This window comes from Cervus elaphus, chromosome 18, assembly GCF_910594005.1.
Source record: "Cervus elaphus chromosome 18, mCerEla1.1, whole genome shotgun sequence".
Taxonomy (NCBI): domain Eukaryota; kingdom Metazoa; phylum Chordata; class Mammalia; order Artiodactyla; family Cervidae; genus Cervus; species Cervus elaphus.
In genome coordinates this window covers 107,109,117-107,132,011 of record NC_057832.1, presented here as the reverse complement: position 1 = coordinate 107,132,011, position 22,895 = coordinate 107,109,117, and the positions used below count along the sequence as shown (strand labels likewise).

Below are 22,895 nucleotides of genomic sequence, written 5' to 3'. Positions count from 1 at the left end.
TGCAGCGATCTTGGATTGATTCTGAAATGCCAGTGGAACTGCCGCTGACAGCTATTTACCTCTGTTTGTTGCACTTGCTATTGATTTACCATTGAGGTTGAGAATATGGTTTAAACATGCTCTACGGTACTGTGGAAGCCTTCTGATACCAAGGGGTTGGAAAGTATTTAAGTAGTTTCAAGTCCTCTCAAACCCAGGGAATAACTTCTTACTTACTTGGCTGGTTCTGCATTTTTATTTGTCATTGAAAAGTGAAAGTGAAAGTCGCTCAGTTGTGTCCAACTCTGTGACCCCATGGACTGTAACCCTCCAGGCTCCTCTGTCCATGGAATTCTCCAGGCAAGACTACTAGAGTGGGTAGCTGTTCCCTTCTCTGGGGGTTCTGCCCGACCCAGGGATCGAACTGGTGTCTCCTGCATTGCAGGCAGATTCTTTACCAGCTGAGCTACCAGAGAAGCCCTTTATTTGTCATTGCTGCTGCTGCTGCTAAGTCGCTTCAGTCGTGTCCGACTCTGTGTGACCCCATAGACGGCAGCCCACCAGGCTCCCCTGTCCCTGGGATTCTCCAGGCAAGAACAATGGAGTGCATTGCCATTTCCTTTCCCAATGCATGAAAGTGAAAAGTGAAAGTGAAGTCACTCAGTCATGCCCGACTCTTAGTGACCCCATGGACTGCAGCCTACCAGGCTCCTCTGTCCATGGGATTTTCCAGGCAAGAGTACTGGAGTGGGGTGCCATTGCCTTTTCCGTTATTAGGCCTAGTCAAGACTGAGGAAAAAGAAAGAAACTGGTATTTCTCCCAGTGAATGAAGGGATACAACTTTGTCAGATAAATATTGGATTGAGAATTACTTGAAGGCAAGGGAAATATATTGGGAAAGTCCTGGAGATGCTAATAGTGCGTCAGATCCATAGGTTAACTTAAATGGGTAATTTAAGTACAATCAGAGAAACTTTCAGCTAAGTAACAGGATTGGGTAATAGGCTAGAAAGAATTTTAATAAATTCTCACTTCATTCTCTTCTGCCTCCTTGTTCTACTAATTGAATAAAATTGTATGTAAGGGTTACAATTGATGCTTTTTAACATCAAAGGTGTTCAATAATGATAAGTTCTTTTCAGTTTTTATCCTATTTTCTTTCCCTCCTTTCTGTTCCTTTGTGTTTCTTTTATCTTTGCATTTATACATAAACAGGTTTGTATTGTTCAGATTCATGTGAGTGCAAAAATAGTTCAAAGCACAAAATAAATACAAATACCTGGGAGCCAAATTAGTACAAGTTGACTTCACAAATCTCAGTTAACAAGTTTTTATTCCTCATTCATAAGATAGAGGTGAGAAGTGTGGAAACAAGCTGATAGTATGTAGATTTTCCTTTTTAAGTGAATCTTTTAGGTTTTGAGCTACAGTTAGTATTAACTCCTTCTAAGGTTTGTTTACTTTGTTATAAATTGATACTCAAAATGCCTTATAATAGAATCTTATTGAACAACTGTTAGTAGTATCTACTATAGTTAAATATACATCTAAACTTACAGCATAACAATTCTACTCATTGTATGTATGTATCCACCAAGAGATATACACAAGAAAGTTTACTTCAATAATGGCCCCAAACTTGAAACAGCCAAATGTTTACCAGCAGAAGAGTAGATAAATACACTTTTCTATTACTCAGAAATAATGATAAGCAAAAGATGCCAGACATGAGACTACATATGGTATGATTTATCTTATATGAACTTCAAGTTCAAACACACTGAATCTATGGTAATAGAAATCAGTTAGTGGGAGGTGAGAGGAGTATAAATAGACCAGAGATTGGACAGAAGCACTTGGAAACCTTCTGGTTGCTGTAAATTGCCTAAAACTTAATCTGGATGGAGATTCACATATGTGTATCAAAGTGTTCATCAAACTGTATAAGACAGTTTGGGCACTCTCTATGTATGCTGTAACCAAACATATTATTTGATTTTAGTTCATCCCTGTAAGGGTGAGTGATACTAAAATAATTTTTTTTTTTTTTTTACTAAGGCAGAGAAGTTATGCTAATTCGTTGCAGAATTTTAATGTTGGATTGACTTTTCATTTTGTGGCTACTGTAGTGAACCAAGCTCTTATTGTGTTTGATTTTAATCCTCAAAGCTGCTTTACTGTTCAGAATGTTTTCAACTGAGGATTATTATTTTGCATTTCATTGATCTTATACAGATTAGAAGTAGTTTGAGGAGGTTTTAGGTAAGAAGGAAAAGCTTGCCTGAAGTTTGAAAATTTTTCTAAGGATGGGTAGCATATTTTAATATAATGCATATTTAATATATAACTATAATAATTATATATTATAAATATATAAATATATTTATATATTAGCTATAGTATAGAAGCTGTCTTAAACTATGTATTTTATCTTTTTTAATATTCTTTCTGTTCTGCACACATTGGTTATTTAATGGAAGTAGATAATGAAAAGAGCTTTTGTATTAAACTAACATGATTAAGGCTGAAAATACATAAAAGCAAAAAGTGGCTGTCAGTGAGGATTTGCGATCAAGCTTTCACATTTTAGCTTATTTGTATGCATGATTTACCCAAGGTTTCCCATTTTACTCACAACTAACAGCTTTCACTAAGTATTTTTCAAAGACCTTTTGATTATATGCAGTAGACTTGGGGTTTCTGGGTTTTCTGAGTAATAATTCTTTTTTTAAGGTTTTTTTTTTTTACTGTGGATCATATTTAAAGTCTTTATTGAATTTGTTACAATGTAGCTTCTGTTTTATGTTTGGGTGTTTTGACTGCAAGGCATGTGGAATCTTCACTCCCCGATCAGGGATTGAACCCGCACACCCTACATTGAAAGGCAAAGTCTAAACCACTGGACCACCAGGGGAGTCCCTTGTGAGTAACTCTTAGGTGCTCAGCTCTTGCTTCCTGTTGACTCTTGTCTTTACAGGCTGCCCTGCAAGTCGGGGGCCATGGAGAAAGGCTGCACCAGTGTCGGGAGGTCATGCTGCTGACTTACAAATCCATCCCCATGCAAGTGGATGGGGAGCCCTGCAGGTTGGCCCCGGCTATGATTCGGATCTCATTGAGGAATCAGGCCAACATGGTCCAGAAGAGCAAGAGGAGAACGTCCATGCCTTTACTCAATGAGTGAGTCTGCCCACCTTTGTGAACCGTGCAGAGGTTCACTGTGAGGTTAACTGTGAGGCCGTGCAGAGCAGATCACTGAGCATGTGCGTGGTCGGAGGCCTCCCCGTGCTGAGAAAGGAGAAAAGTCCAGGAAACTCAGCTGCCCCTTGGTCTCTCGCACATATTTCTTCTTCATGTTTACTATATGGTGACCACACGCTTCTTTCAGGAGCAACTCTTGTATGGTATGTTAGACTGATGATGCTTTTTCACCGACCGCCCACTTAAGTATATATTGACTGGAACCAGCCGAAAATCATTGAGTGATTCAGGGTCATAAAACCTGTCTGGTTAAATGTGTTCTGTTTCATTTTAGGAAGGCCCTGTTGGCCTCCTCTTCTTGACCCTGGTCACCTGGAGAGTGTTGGTTTCTCCAGGGCAGAAGGTTGGCAGAACTGGGTTTTGGCTCACCTGTCCCCTTGTTGCATCCCCTTCTGCTTGTTAGCGGACTGTCCCTTTCCCAGTGCTCCCAGTTTGGAGTCCTATATTCTCTGATGCTTCGACTCAGTTTTGCTGTTGCTGGAGAGCATCCTATTGTCTAATAGATGAGACCTGAGCCATGACTCAATGCCTAAAGAAAATGTTCCCCTCCTGGACCCTTTCCTTTCTCGGGGGCTTTGATAAACTGATTTGGAAAAGGTGATAATGACTGGCTATTTTGAGTGCACATGCATTTTATAGAGTCCCTTTATCTAACTTTTTATTGAAAATGTCTCTTTGGGGTTAGAGAAAGGGGTGAAGAAACATGGGGATTTGGGGCATCGTTTTGAGCCTCTTCTATATACCATGCCCCTATGCCTGACCTGACTTAAGGTAAGGCCATTTCCAGGTTTGAATTTTGGCCATTCTTGTGTCACAGTGAGGTACCCTCGGAGGTGCTCCTCCTGTTTGTGGCCTGTGATGCATGGTTATGTATTTGTACTGAATGGCTGGCTTCCTCTAGTGCCTGCGAAGCAAGGGCATGCTTTGCCAAGGTATTTATTGAGTCAATGTGGCAACTATAGAAGTGCCTAGAATGAACCCATGACACAGGGGTCATCACTCTCTGCCAAAGCTTCACCCTGTTCTGAAAAGACAGATGTTGAAGAGTAGCATTCGACAGGGCTCATAAAGTGTTTTCCTTTGTAGCCTCTGCTTCTAAGCTTGAGGGATCTTTTCTCCTCTGTACCCTCATATTCGAGAATCACTCTGTACTTGCCCAGCATTTTTCCTAGATCCTTATCCAGAGGGCTGGTGTAGTTGCCTTTTTCATTTTGTTTACATTTTGCAGCTAGAGAAAATCTTGGATCATTTCAGCTGCTTTTTCTATCCTCCGCCTTTCCCTGCTATTAGGTTGGATATACACTTCATGAGTTTCAGGCAAGGTATCAGCAGTAGTATACAGCTGGCCATACTCTCTCTTAAAAATGTTCAGAGTTAAGCTGTGAACTATTGGTTTGAGAGAAAATCTGAACTACAAAGTGAAAAGTCCTCTCTGAGATAGTCCAGGTTGTTTTGGGTCACTTGTAGATCACTTGTTAGCAGAGATAAAAAGTCTTAGTATCTACAGGCAAACAGCTCTTTTTCATGCCTGGTGCTTCTACCCTTAATAGCCTTATTAGACATGTAATTATTTTGGGGTGTTTAGTTTCAAACAATTTTTGCCCTTGAGAAAAAAAAAATGTTTTTGCTCAGAAACTGTAATAAGAATTTATTTGGGATTTCTTCACATATTAAAATCAAATGTAAAGAGTTAGTTTTTTTGGTACGTGTAGTACATATGATGTGACTTCACAGATTTAGCTTCAAGGGTGTTCAAGACGCAATTTCATGTTAAAAAATGCAGTTATTTGCCACCAGGGGGCAGTGGTGCCTCCATCTAAGCGGCCTCAGACTCAAAGATAGACTTATGTGAAATGGCAGTAATAATATTCTGTCCATTTCTTATGTATGTATATATATATATATCTTAAAGATTAGCAAAGATCTTGTTTACTACTTATTATTGAAATTATCCTTCAACACTACATTTTTAGAAAATCTGCCACCCACTACTCTTATTCACCCTCTGTGATTAGACTGCTTTGTTCTGTTTGGAAATCCAGCTTTTCCACTGAATTTCCAAGTGGCATTTCCCGTGTAAGGGAAGCCTGGCCACTGATACCTTCTTAGGAGTTTTCTTCCACGTTCTGAGTCCTTCAAGCTTTTCGTTCTTTAGGCCACCGTTGTGCAAAGTTCACCTTTGCAGTCAAGACAGAGAGCAGTATGGCTGTCTTGAACATCATCATATTTTTGCTCTCCTGTTGCTCTCCTTGAAGTGTCCCCTTCCTTCCTTTTTACCTGTTAGCTTTTGCTCAAGTTCATCATCCCATCGACATATCACTTTCCCTGAGAATCCTTTTCCTTCTGCTTCCAGCCGTTAAATACACCACTCAGCGTTCCTGTAGTGCTCTTGTTACTTCTGTCACGCCATTTATCAAAACTAGTGTCATTACTGGTTGACATGTCTCCTCCGCTCTCTGGGGAGACCCTGGGGTTTTCCTCGCAGGGCCCCCAGTGCCTGCCAGTTTGCTGAGACTTAATGTTACATGTTGAACAAGGGACTCCCGCATGGATCAGATCTATAATGTTCCATGTTCCATCTGTTGCATTTCTGAGAAATTGATTCCAAAATAACATAAATCTAAAACCTTGTGAGTATAGAAATAATATAGAAAATCTCTTGATCATATTTTATGGTAGTAAGTGGAAGATATATACTTAAGAATTTTAAGATCTGGTACACATGGATGGCTGGAGAAAATCCCATGAGAAACAGCTAAATGGCTTTCATGATGCCCCTAGAGCTTTACTTCTGCAAAAAGGAAAAAAATTCTAAAAAAATATTTCTTGGCTTGTGATCCCATTTGCTATTACCATATACAAACTAAAAGACTAGCTAGGCCCATTAGGTTCACTACCCACTCCTCTGCCCACCCCACTGATACAGGAGCATATGCCTTTATATGTCATTTATGGCTTATGAATCTATTTCAGATATGACTCTAATAAATATCATCCACCCCAAAAGTAATTGAGCAGGTTTGTCTAGGTTCATATTCATGTATTAGTAACATGATAGCCAGATAAGTCTGATCATGCTATTTGAAAGGCACTCTTGAAGGAGATCAGAAATTCTGCATTAACTCAGGTGCTTAGGAAGACCTTAGCCTGAGTTCTCTAGCAATTAAGACAGCATTGTGAAGAGTGACTGTATCCTCCAAGGGAAAGAAAGATTTTCAGTTGGCAGACTCTGAATTGGGCAACTGGGTTCCATCATCCTGGGCTGCTGAGAAGTATTATTGGTGATAACTGATACCCCTTTGAGGATAATAAGAAGTTAATTCGTGGGAGGCTTCATATGAGAATTTACATACCCAGCAGAAATGAAGGAGTAGGGTTACAGGGAAAATACGGATTGGGGAAAAGTGTTATGGTTGAAACCATTCAAATGGTCCGAGAGAGTAAGAGTTGTTACTGATAACATAAAAGTGGGAGGAAATGTGGGGTTTCATTTCTTCAGTTCCACATTTTATCTTTTGTGGTAGCCATGGAAGACCCTCTCTGTTATTTTTTTTAAAGGAGGGGTAGAGAACAGAGAGAAGTCTATGGCTTCACTCCACTGCCAAGAGTATCAGTGGAATTACAGCATCACTGTGACGAAATTAGGCTTTCTTGGTATGACCTTTAAGTTTCTGTTGGGTGGCTCTTTTCAAGATAGTTTTTCTTCTGACACGAACATTTCAGCAAAGCCCTGGAATCATGAGGACTATGTTAAACGATTCAGCTTACCTTGATTGTGCTCAAAGATGAGTTGACTGGGCCAGCCTACCACTCTTGTGTGTGTGCGTGCGCGTGTGTGTGTGCGTGCGCGCGTGTGTAGGTGCGTGCGCGCGCGTGTGTCTGCACGCGCACAGACGGATGCCCTCTGAGACCTAGAGCCCGAGAGGACCGTGGTACCCGCGGCCCCGCGCAGCATCCACGCTCCTGCAGCCCCGGCAGGCGCCCCGCCTCGCGCCCAGTCTGCGGCTTGCCTGAGAGCCGGCCCTGCCGTGTGTCCTGTTGGCTTCGTCGCTATCACTGGCTTTTTGGATTCTTTCTGTGGCTGGCTTGGTTTTCCTTTTCTTTTCATTCACTGTTTGGTGACGCGCTCATTTAAGTTCTGTTTAAATTTTGTGTGTCTCTCTTTCTCTCTCCGGCTTGTTCCCTGTCTGTCCACGCTGTTTTGCTGACTGTCTTCGCTGCTCATTCCCTGCTGCCTCTAGTATCCATCAGGTGCAAGCTGCGGACCTGCGGAGAGTGTCTGCCCCCCCAGGCTCCTTCACCATGTGAGTACAAAGCCGTTCTGTTTTTACATTGTGTCTCAGCCTCATCTCCTACTCAGGGCCAGAGGACCTGCCTCCTCGTCCTTCACAAGTCTGCTTCTCAGACAAAGAACCACCTCGCCATGATTGTCCACTTTAGCCCTTCTTTGATTTGAGACGCAGCTGTGAAGTTCTCTGTGTTCTATTCATCTCAGTCTTCTCTGAGTTCACAGTTTAAGTTTTTTGATGAGATACTTCAGGGTCCAGAGCTGCACGGGGTTGTATGAAATTCCATACCAAGCTTTGGTTTCTATGGAAAGTAAACCCATTAGACCATTCCATCGTCTATGGCTCTGACTTTGAAGCAGCGCCCGCTACTCTTGATCCTGTGGATGGACCCCTGAAATTATTGATATGTGTGGAGCTTTGAGTGTACGTACGTGCATCTGTGCATTTTTCCAGGTTGAGCATCCGTAGTGGTAATAAATGATCAATGACCCAAAGTTGTTAATGAGTGGGCAAAATGCATTTTATACATTGTACTTTGTACTTAGCACACTTTATGCTTTTTTTTTTTCTGGTGAAGAACAGAAAGAAATTACTTTTTTAGCACTTAAGGACTTTTTTATGCTGTTGCCTCTGTCTTGCCCTTGCTTCTTTTCTCCATCTTACATGTACTTGTATTATGTTTCAGGTGCTATTAAAGGTGCTTTACATACATCAACTAACTTACTCCCCAAAACCCCTATGCTATAGGTTATAATTACCTCCATGTTATATGTGAGGGATCTGATGAACAGAGAAGTTAAGTAACTTCAGGAGGGTCACACAGCTAATAAGTGGTAGACTAGGATTCATACTTCTGCAGCCTGGTTTCAAAATTCATGCTTTTAACAATTTATGATCTGCCGTTTTTCATCTATCAGTATCCTTGTATTTCTCAGGGCTCGGTTGAATAACTGCCTTTGCTAAGAACTATACCTTGATAATTGCTGGTAGAACTAGTTATGTCCTCACTGGAATTCACTATTATAATGTTGTAATTATTATAGTTCTCAAGGCATAATTGATTGGTACTAATTATATTAGCTCTATATCTGTGTGTATCCCACACTACACTTAGGCTATATATGTAAATTAAATCATTTACAGTTATCTTCCTATGATTTTTGTATTCCCAGTCCTGATCACAGACCTTAACACAAGTGTTCTGAAACTAGAAAGAATTGTTTGTTGGTTGGTAGAATGAATGAGTGAAAGAATGCATGTCTAAATAGAACTGTGCCAATATCTAACGTCTAGGGATGTGCCAATGTGACTCCTGAAGTTCAGTTATTACATAATTTTGCTTTCAACTCTAATCTTGTGGAAACATGCTTATTTATTCATTTATTGCAAAATGTTTTTCTAAAAGTATTATTTTGTACTTGCTCTGTGTCAGATGCTATTTTCTGCCTGGTATTTAGGGTTGAGCACAACAACCATATACTTTCATGGAACTCAGTATTGACTGGTCAGACAGCAAGAAAATAGCACTTACTTTCTAATTTGACAGCTGTTACTGGGTATATTATCCTACATAAGTCCTGTTCAGTAAATATGAGTCCAGAATGGCCCTCAGTGTTCATTATTTTCAGCTCCTTTACTGATAGAGTTCAAACAATTGAGAATATCAACAGCAGACATCCTGGTGATATTTGTCATGTTTCTATCACCATTTAAGCTTTCACTGTGTTTGTTTTCACCATATAATTTAAATGAGGCTCTTTTTTCCCTTCTTTTCTTTTTCCAGGTATGTATGCTATAGGAAGGTGAACTGTCCTGTTACTTTTCATAGAGTGTAACAGGACCCCAGATATGGCCACTTAAAACTTGACTACTGATCTAAAGTATTTTATACTTATATATGCTATGTTAATTAGTACATATTATAGATTTTATATCTATATAACTGATGACTTATATAATAAGTGTTTATTAGAGTATTGTTTTAAAAATTCGGTAACTAAACACTGTCAGATAGAGCAAGGAAATTGGAGAAAAATCCAACCACAATAATGAGCGTTGTCTTTATATAATGGGCTGGCCAAAAAGTTGGTTCGGGGTTTTCCGTAAGATGGTATGGAAAAACCCAAACTCACTTTTTGGCCAAGCCAATATTATGGCAGAGGTAAACTTAGCTTAGACCCACTCTCATGCTGCCGTTTGCAGCAGTATTTGAGAATCACATTAACCTTGCCTTGGTCCTCACGAAAGTCAGGATGCCAGTTTTGTGAGCTAAACTTTGATCTTTTTTTTTTTTTTACTCTGTATCAGCTATTCTCTGCTCAGAACAACTCTTTTTTTTACAGATGATCTTTCCTTTGGGAGAAACCTCTTTATGCTGTTTCTAAATCAAATGTTACTTTCCTAAAGCAACTTGAATTATCTTTTCTCTCTAGCTTTCCAATGACTTTTTTTTAATTAGGGAGGAAGTCGTGGTTTTGACAACATAATGCATAAATTGTTAGGAATTGCAGCATACTATTAATGTGTGCCTACACGGGAAATTTCAGCTTTATACAAAGAAGAATCTTGAAATTTTTGTTTTGATCCCATATGACCATATATGAGGATAAACTGAACTGAACTGGTGAGGGTAAAGCATCTGCCTGCCAATTCAGGAGACACAGGAGATTCAGGTTCAGTCCTTGGGTCAGGAAGATCCCGTGGGGGAGGAAAGGGCAACCCACTCCAGCATTCTTGCCCAGAAAATCCCATGGACAGAGGAGCCCAGCGGGCTGCATCCATGGAGTTGCAAGGAGTCGGACATGACTGCGTGACAACAACAACAAATCAAAGGTATTTAGTGCCTTCATCCAACAGAACAAAATAAAGTAAATGAATTATTTCACTACAAATTTGAGGTTCTGTACCTTTTTTTTTTTTTTTTTACATCAGAGAAAAGCTATAATTCCCAGAGTTGGCTTCAGTTCAGTCACTTAGTTGTGTCTGACTCTTTACAACCCCATGGACTGCAGCACGCCAGGCTTCCCTGGCCATCACCATCTCCCAGAGCTTACTCAAACTCATGTCCATTGAATCAGTGATGCCATCCAACCATCTCATCCCCTGTTGTCCCCTTCTCCTTCTGCCTTCAGTCTTTCCCAGCATCAGGGTCTTTTCTAATGAGTCAGTTCTTGGCATCAGGTGACCAAAGTATTGTACCTTCAGCTTCAACATCAGTCCCTCCAATGAAAGATAAGGACTGATTTCCTTTAGGGTTGACTGGTTTGATCTCCTTGCAGTCCAAGGGACTCTCCAAAGTCTTTTCCAACACCACAATTCAAAAGCATCAATTCTTTAGCACTCAACATTCCTTATGATCCAACTCTCACATCCATCATGACTACTGGAAAAACCATAGCTTTGACTGGACAGACCTTTGTTAGCAAAATAGTGTCTCTGCTTTTTAATATATTGTCTAGGTTGGTCATAGCTTTTTTCCAAGAAGCAAGTATCTTTTAATTTCATGGCTGCAGTCACCATCTTCAGTGATTTTGGAGCCTGAGAAATAAAGTCTGTCACTGTTTCCATTGTTTTCCTGTTTTCCATAAAGTGATGGGACCAGATGCCATGATCTTCATTTTTTGAATGTTGAGTTTTAAGCCAGCTTTTTCACTCTCTTCTTTCACCTTCAAGAGGCTCTTTAGTTCCTCTTCACTCTCTGCCATGAGGATGGTGTCATCTGCATATCTGAGGTTATTGATATTTCTCCTGGCAATCTTTATTCTAGCTTGTGCTTCATCCAGCCCAGCATTTCACATGATGTACCCTGCATATAAGTTAAATAAGCAAGGTGACAATATACAGCCTTGATGTACTCCTTTCCCATTTTGGAACCAGTCCATTGTTCCATGTCTGGTTCTAACTATTGCTTCTTGACCAGCATACAGATTTCTTAGGCAGGTCAAGTGGTCTGGTATTCCCATCTCTTGAAGAATTTTCCACAGTTTGTTGTGATCGACACAGTCAAAGGCTTTGGCATGGTCAATAAAGCAGAAGTAGATCTTTTATTTTTCTGAAATTCTCTTGCTTTTTCTATGATCCAGTGGATGTTGTCAATCTGATCTCTGGTTCTTCTACCTTTTCTAAATCAAGCTTGAACATCTAGAAGTTCTTGGTTCATGTACTGTTGAAACCTAGCTTGGAGAACTTTGAGCATTACTTTGCTAGTGTGTGAGATGAGTGCAATTGTGTGGTAGTTTGAGCATTCTTTGGCATTGCCTTTCTTTGGAATTGCAATGAAAACTGACCTTTTCCAGTCCTGCAGCCACTGCTGAGTTTTTCTAATTTGCTGGCATATTGAGTGCAGCACTTTCACAGCATCATCTTTTAGGATTTGAAAGAGCTCAACTGGAATTCCATCACCTCCACTAGCTTTGTTCATAGTGACGCTTCCTAAGGCCCACTTGATTTCACATTCCAGGATGTCTGGCTCCAGGTGAGTGATTACACCAATGTGATTATCTGGGTCATGAAGATCTTTTTTGTATAGTTCTTCTGTGTATTCTTGACATCTCTTCTTAATATAACATAACTTGTAACCTGGCCATTCTTACTTTCTTTTTTCTTTTTTATTGAGATATAATTGACAGCTAGCATTATATTAGCTTCAGGTGTACCACATAATTATTCAGTGTTTGTTTATACTGTGAAATGATCATCACAATAAATCTAGTTAATATTGAGTTGGCCAAAAAGATCATTCAACTTTTTCCATAAGATGTTACCGTGAAACCCAGTATCTATCATCATGTATGGTTACAATAGTTTTTTCTTATGATGAGAGCTTTTAAGATCTCTTAGCAACTTTAAAATAGACAATACAATGCTTTTAATTCTAGTCACCATGTGTACATTACATCCCTAGGATTTATTTATTTTATAATGGATGCTTGTACCTTTTGACCCATTTCACCCTTCTCTCCCCAGTGTTGCTCAAAGAATTATTAGAGCAGTTCCTCAATTAATAAATTCATTATAATTAATGCCTTTACAGTAGAATTGCCATTGACGTCTACATACATGCACTATCTCATAAATCATGAATACTCATGTTATGTGGTCATGCCCAAAAAGCCCCCAAAAGTGTATAACTGTAAAATGAGTCTTTCTGGAACTCTTTCACTTTTAGGAGTTTTTTTCATTAAGTTCTGTTTCTCTCCTGCTCTTCCTCTATCAAAATGAAATAATGTGAACTGGTTCCATCTAATTTATTTATTTTTTATCTTTCAAAAATATTATTCAGTACTTTAGATGTCAGATACTCTGTGGGATACTGGAGATAAGAGATTAGAAAGCTAAGGTTACTGCCCTGGAGAAATGGATGTACTGTAGGAATAGGCCTACAGTGTTAACATAATTCTGACACAATGTGAGAAGTGTCCAAATAGAGATTCTGGTTGCACTTCCTGTGAATAACCTTTTATTGAGTATTTATTATATTTGTTTTTATACTTTAATATTTAAAATAAAATGGGGTCAGGTTGACTTTTTTGATATATAGTTCCCACTTTTAAGACATGTATCGATCCATATAGCCAGCCTCGTAATCAGGCTATAGAAGGGTTCTATCACTCCAAAAAGCTGCCTTGTAATCTATATCCTTTATGATCACACCCTCTAATCCCTGCATCTCTCATCTCAACCTCTGGCAACCACTGTCTGCTATAGTTTTGTGTTTTGAAAAAGCGAAAGTGTTAGTTGCTTTAGTCATGCCTGACTCTGCAACCCCATGGACTGTAGCCCACACCAGGCTCCTCTGTCCATGGAATTCTCTAGGCAAGAATACTGGAGTGGGTTGCCATTTCCTTCTCTAGGGGATCTTCCTGACCCAGGGATTGAACCTGGGTCTCCTGAATTACAGGCAGGTTCTTTACCGTCTGGGCCACCAAAATTGGCGGCCCCAGTGTTGTGTTCTAGAGAATGCCATATAAATGCAATCTTTATAACTGGTTCCTTTGAGTGAACATAACATTTTGATATTTATCAGAGTTGTTGCATATATTAATCATTTGTTCCTTTTTGTTGCTGAATAGTATTCCCTGCATGGATGTTTCCATTTATTTACCCAATAACCCAAAATGACATGTGGGTTATATCCAGTTTTGGGTGATTCTGAATAGAGCTGCATTAACATTGATGAACAAGTTTTGTGAAAACTAAGTTTTCATTTTTCCAGGCTAAATACCTGGGAGGGATTCCAGGGTCATCTGGCAACTTCATGAGAAATCAACACTGTTTTCCATAGTGGTTGTACCATGGAATTGTACCATTGTGGTTGTACCCTTCTGCATTTCCACCAACTGTGTATGAGAGTTCCTGTTGTCCCCCATCTCTTTCAGCACTGAGTAGTGTCAATATCTTAAAATTTTAATCATTTAATACCAGTTTCATATGACCATTTCATATGACTATTTGCCAGCTTTTATACATTCTGTAGTGAATCATCCTCTCAAGTCTTTGCACATTTCTTAAACTGGGCTGTTTGTTTTCTTCCTGTTGAGTAACTTGGTCAAGTATTTTGGATTCATGCCTTTGTTAGATATGTGTTTTGCTTAATCATTTCTTTGTTTTAGAAAGCAGTGGAATCAGCTTTCAGGCCCCAACTTCTGACTCATCCTCTGAGCGTGAGTTGTATTTTCAGAGCCTTTGCAGGGCTGTTCCTGTCTGTCCGGAGTGTACCCCACGAAGTTGCAGGATGGAACCTGAGTGGAGGTTGCTCTGTGGCTTTAGTTCCCAAAGTCTGCGGTACTGTGTTTAGGGCCAGATTCACACATCTGCAGTTGAGAAATGAACCCAAGTTCACGAACGTCCCTGTGGAGTTGTTTCCCCGAGCTCTTCCCTCTCTCTCTCTCTCTCATCGCCCCCAGCACTTCCCCATTTCTTGGGGCTCCCTTTTCAGATCCTTCAGCCAGAACACTAAGGCTTTAGTTACCTCATTCTGCTGCATACCTCCTAAAACCATGTTCACCTCCAGGACCAGGGAATGAAATGACCGAAAGAGAAAAAGAAGCATGGTGGCTTATCCCACCCTCTTGGGACCACAGCTCCTCTCATCAGAGAGGAAGATTCCCTTTCTTTAAAGTTTGTTTTTTTTTTAAAGTATAGTTGATTTGCAATGTTTGTGTTAATTTCTACTGTATAGCGAAGTGACTTGGTTATCCGTATGTACATTCTTTTTCATATTCATTTCCATCATGGTTTATCCCAGGAGGTTGAATATAATTCCCTGTGCTCTCCATAGGACCCTGTTGTTTATCTTCCTCTCTTTATAGTTTTAAGTACCTAAGACCTTTGTCGTTGCTGCTGCCAGCACAGCAAAATTGCCCGAGTGCTGAATTCTGAGAAGATGGAGCAGGAATAAAAGAGGAAGATTTTCCCCAGTTTCCCTTTCCTATCCTCACATCAGTTCAAGGGCTCTCCTAGAGCTTTCTCTGCCTTTGCCTGTTGTCCATTTTAGGCTTTGTACTGCCTGGAGTCCAGACTACAGTTGATTAGAGGTCAGAGGAGGAGAGAGCTCACCGTTAGTTGGATGGTATTTTAAATTCTGGTCTTCTCCCTGTCGTTTATTTTTTGAGTTCTTAAATACCTGTTTTATGTATTCTGTCCAGTTTTTGTGGCTGCATTCATTGGAGGAAAAGAATGGTGGGTGCTTACCTTCCTCACCCAGAACCAGAACTTCTCTGCTGTTGCTTCTTTTTTTTTTTTTTCCGGCTGCTTTGGGTCTTAGTCACTGCACAAGAAGGGGGATCATCTCTGTGTCTTGCAGGATCCTTTGTTTCTGGGTGTAGGCTCTCTAGTTGTGGCACTTGAGCTTCAGTAGTTGCGATACACGGACTTAGTTACACCATGACATGTGGGATCTTAGTTCCCCGACCAGGGATTGAACCTGTGTGCCCTGAATCCCAAGGCAGATTCCCAACCACTGGACCACTGGGAAAGTCCATCTGTTGTCTTTTAAAGCAGAGAGTTTTCACACTGTATCCTCTTTTTACCTGATACAGTAACTCAGAGGGTGTCATAGCTAAGCTCTGCAGAGAAACCAGTGTGTTTTCAACTGCAACCAACCAATGTTAATTGTAATAGGCAATCTTGCACAACAGTCAAAATTTAAACATAAACAAGATGTTACCCGATGCTAAATTGCACGGATTTGCTTGTTATCTTGCGGAAGGCAGTGTTAGACACAGGTCCTTGAAAAAAGTATGAATTGTTACCTTTGACCACAACCTGACTATGATTCTGTATTCTAAACTTGCTTCCAATTAAGTGATGGCTTCTTGGTAAAGGATGAAAGCAAATTGATTTTTGTTCTAGGAAGAAAGGGAGTTTTACTAAGAGAAAGAGAAATATTTTTGATGTGTCTATCTTTTTCTTTTGAGTTGAGTTTAATAATTTATTTTTTGAGAAATAGCCAAGAGAGAACCAAGAATCTTTAATCTTCATGATTGGAAAAAATATAAATTGGTCACAGGTGGTTTAATATTTGCATGCCTCTGGCCAAGGAAGTAAACTAGAAAATTCTTTGAAATGCTTTCTAAAAATTTGGTCACTTTGTCTCCAACTAGTCACATCAAACCTTTTGTTTCAGCATTTTCTTGAATTGTGTAATATGCTATGAAAGGCCTATTTATTTTGTTTATTCAGTACTGGCCCTTTAATTAGAAAATAAGATTCAGTATGCTTTTTCCAAAACCCCTTCTCTTTTCCTTTCTTCTTTCAGTAAACTTCACTCTTCCACACCCTGGACTCTCTCAGGGAGTAGGAAGAGCCTTGTCAACATAGAAATTTACATGCGTGCCTTTGGAAACTATGGGGTTTACCTCTAAAGTAGCCAAGAAGACCCATCAGACATGATTTGCCTCGGAATGAATTAAGCTTATTGGTGAACACACCACCTTCATGGAACCTCAGGATGAATAGCACTCCTGGGCCTGTTAAACCTACAGAAGAGGGCTTCATGCCTGGGGCAGGAATCTGCCCATATTTTAGTCCATGGATTATTATTTTGGGGTCATAATTTCTGGACCCAAAAACCAATTGTGACAGTACTAAAAAGGCCTAGGTATGCACAATATTGTGAATGTGTTTGTTGTTAATGCTTGTGTTATTATTGTATGCTTATCTCTGAGTGGGAGGTTTACATATCATTTTTAAAATTGACTTTAATTTTTGACTGACTTCAATGAACACATGTCTGTAAATGGGGAAAAAAATAGCCATTTGTAAAAATGTCTCTGCTTTAAAAGGCAGCAGAGGAAATTCCCTGTGGCTCAGTGGTTAGGATTCAGCGCTCTCACTGCCAGAGCCTCGGGTTCCACCCTTGATCAGGGGAACTGAGATCCTCCGTGCCCTGTGGCGTGGCCAAAAAAAAAGGAAGTAGAGAATTCTGGTTCTGAGTAAGATGGGTAAGCACACACTCCACTCCTGCCCTCCCCTAGTGAATGCAGCTATAAAACCAAAAGGAAAAAATGAAATTTAAAAGAACAGGAGAGAATTGTTGAATCTGCTGGTTGAGCAAGTGACGTTTCTTTCAGTTCTACTTCAGAATCAAATGGCAAAGCATAATAGTTAGACTATTTGCAAAATAGAAATGGACTCACAGACATAGGGACCAAACTTATGGGGGAAAAGAGGGAGGGAATGAAATTGGGAGATTGGGATTGACCTATATATACTACTGTGTATAAAATAGATAACCAATGAGGGCCTACTGAATTGCACAGGGAACTCTGCTCAATGCTCTGTGGCCACCTCAACGGGAAGGAAATCTAAGAAAGAGGGGATATATGTATACATATAGCTGATTCACTTTACTGGACAAGAGAAACTAACGCAACATTCTAAAGCAACTGTATTCCATAAAAGGAAGAGTTAGCTTCAGGCTTTCTGAAAGATAAAGCTATCTGCGCTCTGATCCTTTGAGCAGAGGAAGCTGCTAAGCTTCCCTGGTCTTTTCTGCTCCCTCCTTTCTCTCGCTTCCACCCCCACGTCTTCTGAATTCCTGGTGGTTTCACTCCCCGCTGTCCACAGTTCCTAGACCTTCAATTATGTCCAACTGTCGTGCTTTCGTTTCTTCCTCTGCCACCCCTCTCTGCTGGTTCTGTAAGACCGATACACCAGAAAAAAGGAGAACTCCGTGGGATTCATCTCATTCCAGTGTCCACGCTTGAATCCAGGCTGCACCTCAGCTCACTGGTTTCTTTCCCCCTGTGCTTTGCGAGTTTCCACAACAGCTCTTCACCCCACCTGCACTTCTGTCCTCACCCAGGTAGCAGGGGCAGGGGCCTTTAGTGACTTTAAGACTGGGGGACGGCAGGAGCTGACCCAGGTCTCTAACTGTGGGGTCTTCCTCATTCTGTAGACCCAAGCCCCAGAAAGATGGCCTGTTTTGAGTGAATATGTGAGCCCTGCTTTTGTCCCTGTGACACAGACCTGATAGTACCCTATAGTAACCTTTTTACATTTTAGTTTTTCAGATATTAAAAAGAAATGCAGTTTGTCCCTGGGATTCTTATCAGCTCTGAAGTTCTGTCATGTGAAAGTTCAGGGCATGACCCTGAACTCTATGAAGATCTGCCCCAAAGGGATCTAAGACATGAAGTATGTGAGACATACCCTGGGATGGGGACAGGGTCATTCTTTATCCTTAGTACCAAGCAGGAGGCCAGGCTGTGTACCATCTGGGTACACTTTCAACTTGCTCTCAGCAAGAACCTGCGTGGATTTTTTCATTTAGCCAGAGAGATAATATGGGCCTGATATTTGTGATCAAATATAACATCCTGATAACTGTATGTGGTAACGATTGCTATCATTCCCACCCGATAGATGAGAAGACCGAGAATAAGAAATGTTGGGAAACTTGCCCAAGATCAGGTGCTATAAGTCATAAAAGGTAATATCCAGGGCTGTTTGAGGGTGACGTTTAAGGCACTGAATTGTGCTGTTGATATAACTTCTGGTCATTTTCTTGTGTGTGTGTATTTTTATATAGGTAACTTCTGAGTTTTAACCAAATCATCCTATGTAAACTCCCCCTTTTAAGAAAACCTCGGGGATAACACATTAGAATTCAATTTTGAGTGTTTCAAATGTGTGAATCTCTAGGATTGCAGATTTGAAGTTTGTGTTATTGTACGAAAAATGTCAGAATGACAAACCCCAGTTAAAAATAAATTCTCGCACAGCTAAAGAAGGTGGAGAGTCCTTTAGGCTTGTTTGTAATGGTGTTGGGTCTGCGAAAGAGACTTGTAGGGGCGGGTCCTGCTCACATCCTCAGGGGACGGATGGTGCCTGTGTTCTCTCGGCAAAGGTGATCGTGGCTCCAGCATCTGCTGTAATTACGTAAAGGGGTATTAGGACTCCCTCAACATTTAAAGTTATATCTCATTGCTCTTAAAATTTACAGATGAATTATTCATGGCTGAGTAGGTGTAGAAACAGTCTTGCAAGTCAGCACTTCTTGTATAATAAAAGGTCACTTCAAAAGAAGAAAAACAGCAACAACAAAAAAAGTGAAGCTGATCCTAACTCAGGTGTTTGTACAAGGGGCAAGGCATGGGGCCCAGGGAGCTTCAAGATAAAGAGGAAGGTTTTCAGTCGTGCCTGACTCTTTGTGACCCCATGGACTGTAGCCCGCCAGGCTCCTCTGTCCATGGAATTTTCCAGGCACAGATTCTGGAGCCCGTTCCATTCCCTACTCCAGGGGATCTTCCCAACCCAGGGATGGAATCGGTGTCTCCTGCCTTGTCAGATGAATTCTTTACCCCTGAGCCACTTGGGAAGCCCTCAGGAAGGTTTGGGTACAGTCTGCTGGGGAGGAAGATTCATGAGTTGTGTTTGTTTAATCAAAGTAAATTTTAGAAAATTAAAAATGAAAAGGCCTGAGGTTAGAGGTAACATTAGTCCAATAAACACAACAACGACTTTTTAAAGATTCCACATACTCTGACTCTGAGGAAAAGAAGCAGAAATTAAGGTCTGATCATCCCAACAGTGACATTAAGCCAGGACACATTTCCAATTCACGTTGGAGTTTTGGAAAGTGAATTATTAGACTTCTCTCATTCTTCTATTATGTATCATTTTATCAGCCATAATTTTAGGATTAAAACTAAGTGTGTTATTTTTCCTAGTGCATCTTTTCAACAGGCATCTGTATTACTTTGCTAGGGCTGCCGTAACAGAGTACCCAGATACAGAGGCTTAAACAGAAATTTATTTCCTTGTAGACCTGGAAGCTGGAAGTCTGACATCGAGATGCTGAAAAGACAACTTGCTTCTGAGGCCTCTCTTTGGCTTATAGACAGCCATCTTCTCCCTGGATCTTCACACTGTCTTTCCTCCCTGTCTGTCCATCTCCTAATCTCTTCTTCTTATAAGGACACCAGTCAGATTGAATTAGGTTTCACTCATATGACCTCATTTTAACTCAGTTCATCTTTAAAAACTTTATCTTCAAATACAGTCACTTTTTTCAGTAGTAGGGTTAGGACTTCGATGTGTGATTTTTGGGGTACACAATCTAGCCCGTAACACTATACTAGAAAAATTTGAATAAATTTTAGGATTTTTTTTCTGTCACCAACTACATGAAGGCTGAACTTTGTGTATTTTACATATATTGGTCGTTTAATTCTTTTAAATCTTTTTTTTTATTAAACTGTCTAAGAGGCTAAAGAACATGGCTCTTTTATTTATAGCATATTCTAAGTATTAGTTAACTGGGATTTTCCAGGCAAGAGTATTAGAGTGGGTTGTCATTCCCTTCTCCAAGGGATCTTCCCAACCCAGGGATCGAACCTGGGTATGTGGCATTGCAGGCAACTTCTTTACCGTCCAAGTCACCAGGGAAGCTTCCAGTTTGATAAGATCAGTGACCTCTCTAGGCCAGAATTTATTTTTTGTAAATTAAAATGGCTTACAGTATGAACTAAGATTCCCACAAGCCATGAAGCACCCTCGCCTCAAATAAGCTTTTTGAAGAGCTTCTGGCATAATTTCTATAAGAGGAGAAACACCCATTGAAATTTAGCACACCCGTGATTTCTCCCAACATCCCCAGCATTTGGGGCTTTCTAGATGGCACAGTATCGGCTTGCAATGTGGGAGACCTGGCTTCGATCCCTGGGTTGGGAAGATCCCCTGGAGAAGGGAAAGGCTACCCACTCCAGTATTCTGGCCTGGAGAATTCCATGGACTGTATAGTCCATGGGGTCACAAAGAGTCAGACAAGACTGAGTGACTTTCACTTTCAGATGTCACAGTGGTAAAGAATTTGCCTGCCAATGCAGACGATGCAGGTTCAGGGAAGATCCTCTGGAGAAGTTGAAATAGCAATCCACTCCAGCATTCTTGCCTGGAAAATCCCAGGGACAGAGGAGCCTGGTGGTCTACAGTCCATACGGTTGCAAAGAATCAGATAGACTGAGCACAGCACAATATGAACTTTAAATTTTTGCTCAGATCTGAATTCCTAAGGCATTATTATAATAAAAACAAAGTCAAATACTTTTAGAAAATAGTTATATCTTTAGATATACCATTACAACTGTGAAGTTAGTCATAAAATTGCTGCATTCAGAGAAAAAAAAAGAAACATCTCAGTTTTTACTCCAGTACTGCAGTGATAACTATATTATATTTTGCCATGGAATATGAAGAACATATCAATAACAAAGAAATCTGAACGTTTGTTTTGAGTGTTGCAAGAGAGTATTTATTTCAGGTTGCTTTGCTGAGGTGGTAATGAAATGCAATGTGCATTTTATTTGTGAGAGTTTCAGTTGAATTATACCAATGCAATTGAGTTTTTCTCATCTGTGATAATACCCTGAAATGCTTATATGAAATGAAAAGAGAGTATATTTTAAAAGACATAAAAAGAAAATACTTCTTGATGCTAGATTTAATTAATCCCCAGAACTTACCATCACATTTTGTGTCAGAAAATGGAATTCTAAAAAGAATTCAGCATGTTTCAAAATTTGCAGCTAAGATATTTGATTAAAATGAACGTGGAGTTAGAAGAATTACAAATGGAACAAAAAGGCCAAGACTTTTCAGCTTTATATTACAGAAAACTATAATTATTTTATTTTTCTTAATTAATCATTTAGGCTCTACTGCTTTCATATGACTATGTCCTGTTATTGGGGCATAAATAAGTCTTTTGGCCAAATGGTGTTTTGTTACCTAGGTGAAGTAAAGCAATTACACATTTCCTTGAAGAAAGGTTCTTGGTTTATGAGTATGTTAGGATACTGCCTTTAGTAAAGGCTTGATCTGTTGGGTTGGTCCAAAAGTTCATTTGGGTTTTTCCATGACATCTTACAGAAAAGTCCAAATGAACTTTTTTGGCCAAAAAGCTGGCCCACCGGTACTTTAATGTGATAAGTGAGAGGACAGAATAAACTGGACCAGCAAAAGTACCCCAGTTATTTCTCAACAGAAACCTTTTCCCCTCTCTTTTCTTATTTTCTTTTAGTACTGGTAGCTGTTATTTTCATGTTCATCATCATCATACAAGTAATTTATCTAACACTAAAAGTATCTCAAGGAACGTTTTTCTCCCCAAGTTTACTGTCAAACTTTACAAAAATTATCTGTATTGATGAATAATTGTGGTAGTCACAGAATTGTTCTATGACCTTTTCAAGTTCTGTTCTAGCAATATGTCTTGCGTCTGTCTGTTCTTATGCCATCAGGAAGAATGATTCCAAGAAAAAAAATTTCTTTAGTCATTGGATCAGAAATTAGAGAAAGGTGGTGAAAAGTTTCTCCCTCGTTGGCTGAATTTGCTGGGTTGCAGAGTCGGATTTTAAGGATTTTTCGATTCTTTCTTCTTGAATTTCTGACAAGGACACACGGGGGAATGGGGAACCATCTGTGTCACAAGTCAGGGGCTTAGCTTTCCACCAGCTGTAGCTTGATGGATAGGAGGGTTATGAAGCCATGTTTCTCTCCCGAGCCCAGTGCAGCCCCGCTGAGTGAGTATTCCAGACTTTGGGAAGCCATAGTCGACCTGGGGTAAAAATGAGTCAAAACATAGCACAGTGAAATACTACCTACTAAGAAAAAAAAAAAAAAAGACTTTGCAAACATCCTTTCTCTGATATCCAGATTTTAAGAAAATGTATGTCATGGATGTTTTCTATAGAAGGCCAAAACCATTTAAGGAAGTGTTTCTTAGGCAATGCCATTTATTGTAAGGCCAATACTTTTTATTTTCTTGATATGAAACAAAACATGGAATCCTCTCCTTACTGAGCCTGTTTCTGAGGGATGCAGAGCTCCTTCCACACAGTTTGCATGATAACTTTTCAGTAAGA

General features: G+C 40.0%; 1 protein-coding gene across 12 annotated transcripts in view; it reads left to right on the top strand.

Annotated features, from left to right (window-relative positions):
• Window positions 1-22,895, top strand: part of DGKI (diacylglycerol kinase iota) — a 489,355-nt gene that overhangs the window by 314,996 nt on the left and 151,464 nt on the right. For all 12 annotated transcript variants that reach the window (XR_006334812.1, XM_043871570.1, XM_043871568.1 and 9 more), the window contains one exon: window positions 2,958-3,157. Coding sequence is in view for 11 of the 12 variants with exons in the window: in XM_043871570.1 (XP_043727505.1) it covers window positions 2,958-3,157 (200 nt within the window). In the remaining variant the exon portion in view is untranslated. The remainder of the gene's footprint in view (window positions 1-2,957; window positions 3,158-22,895) is intronic.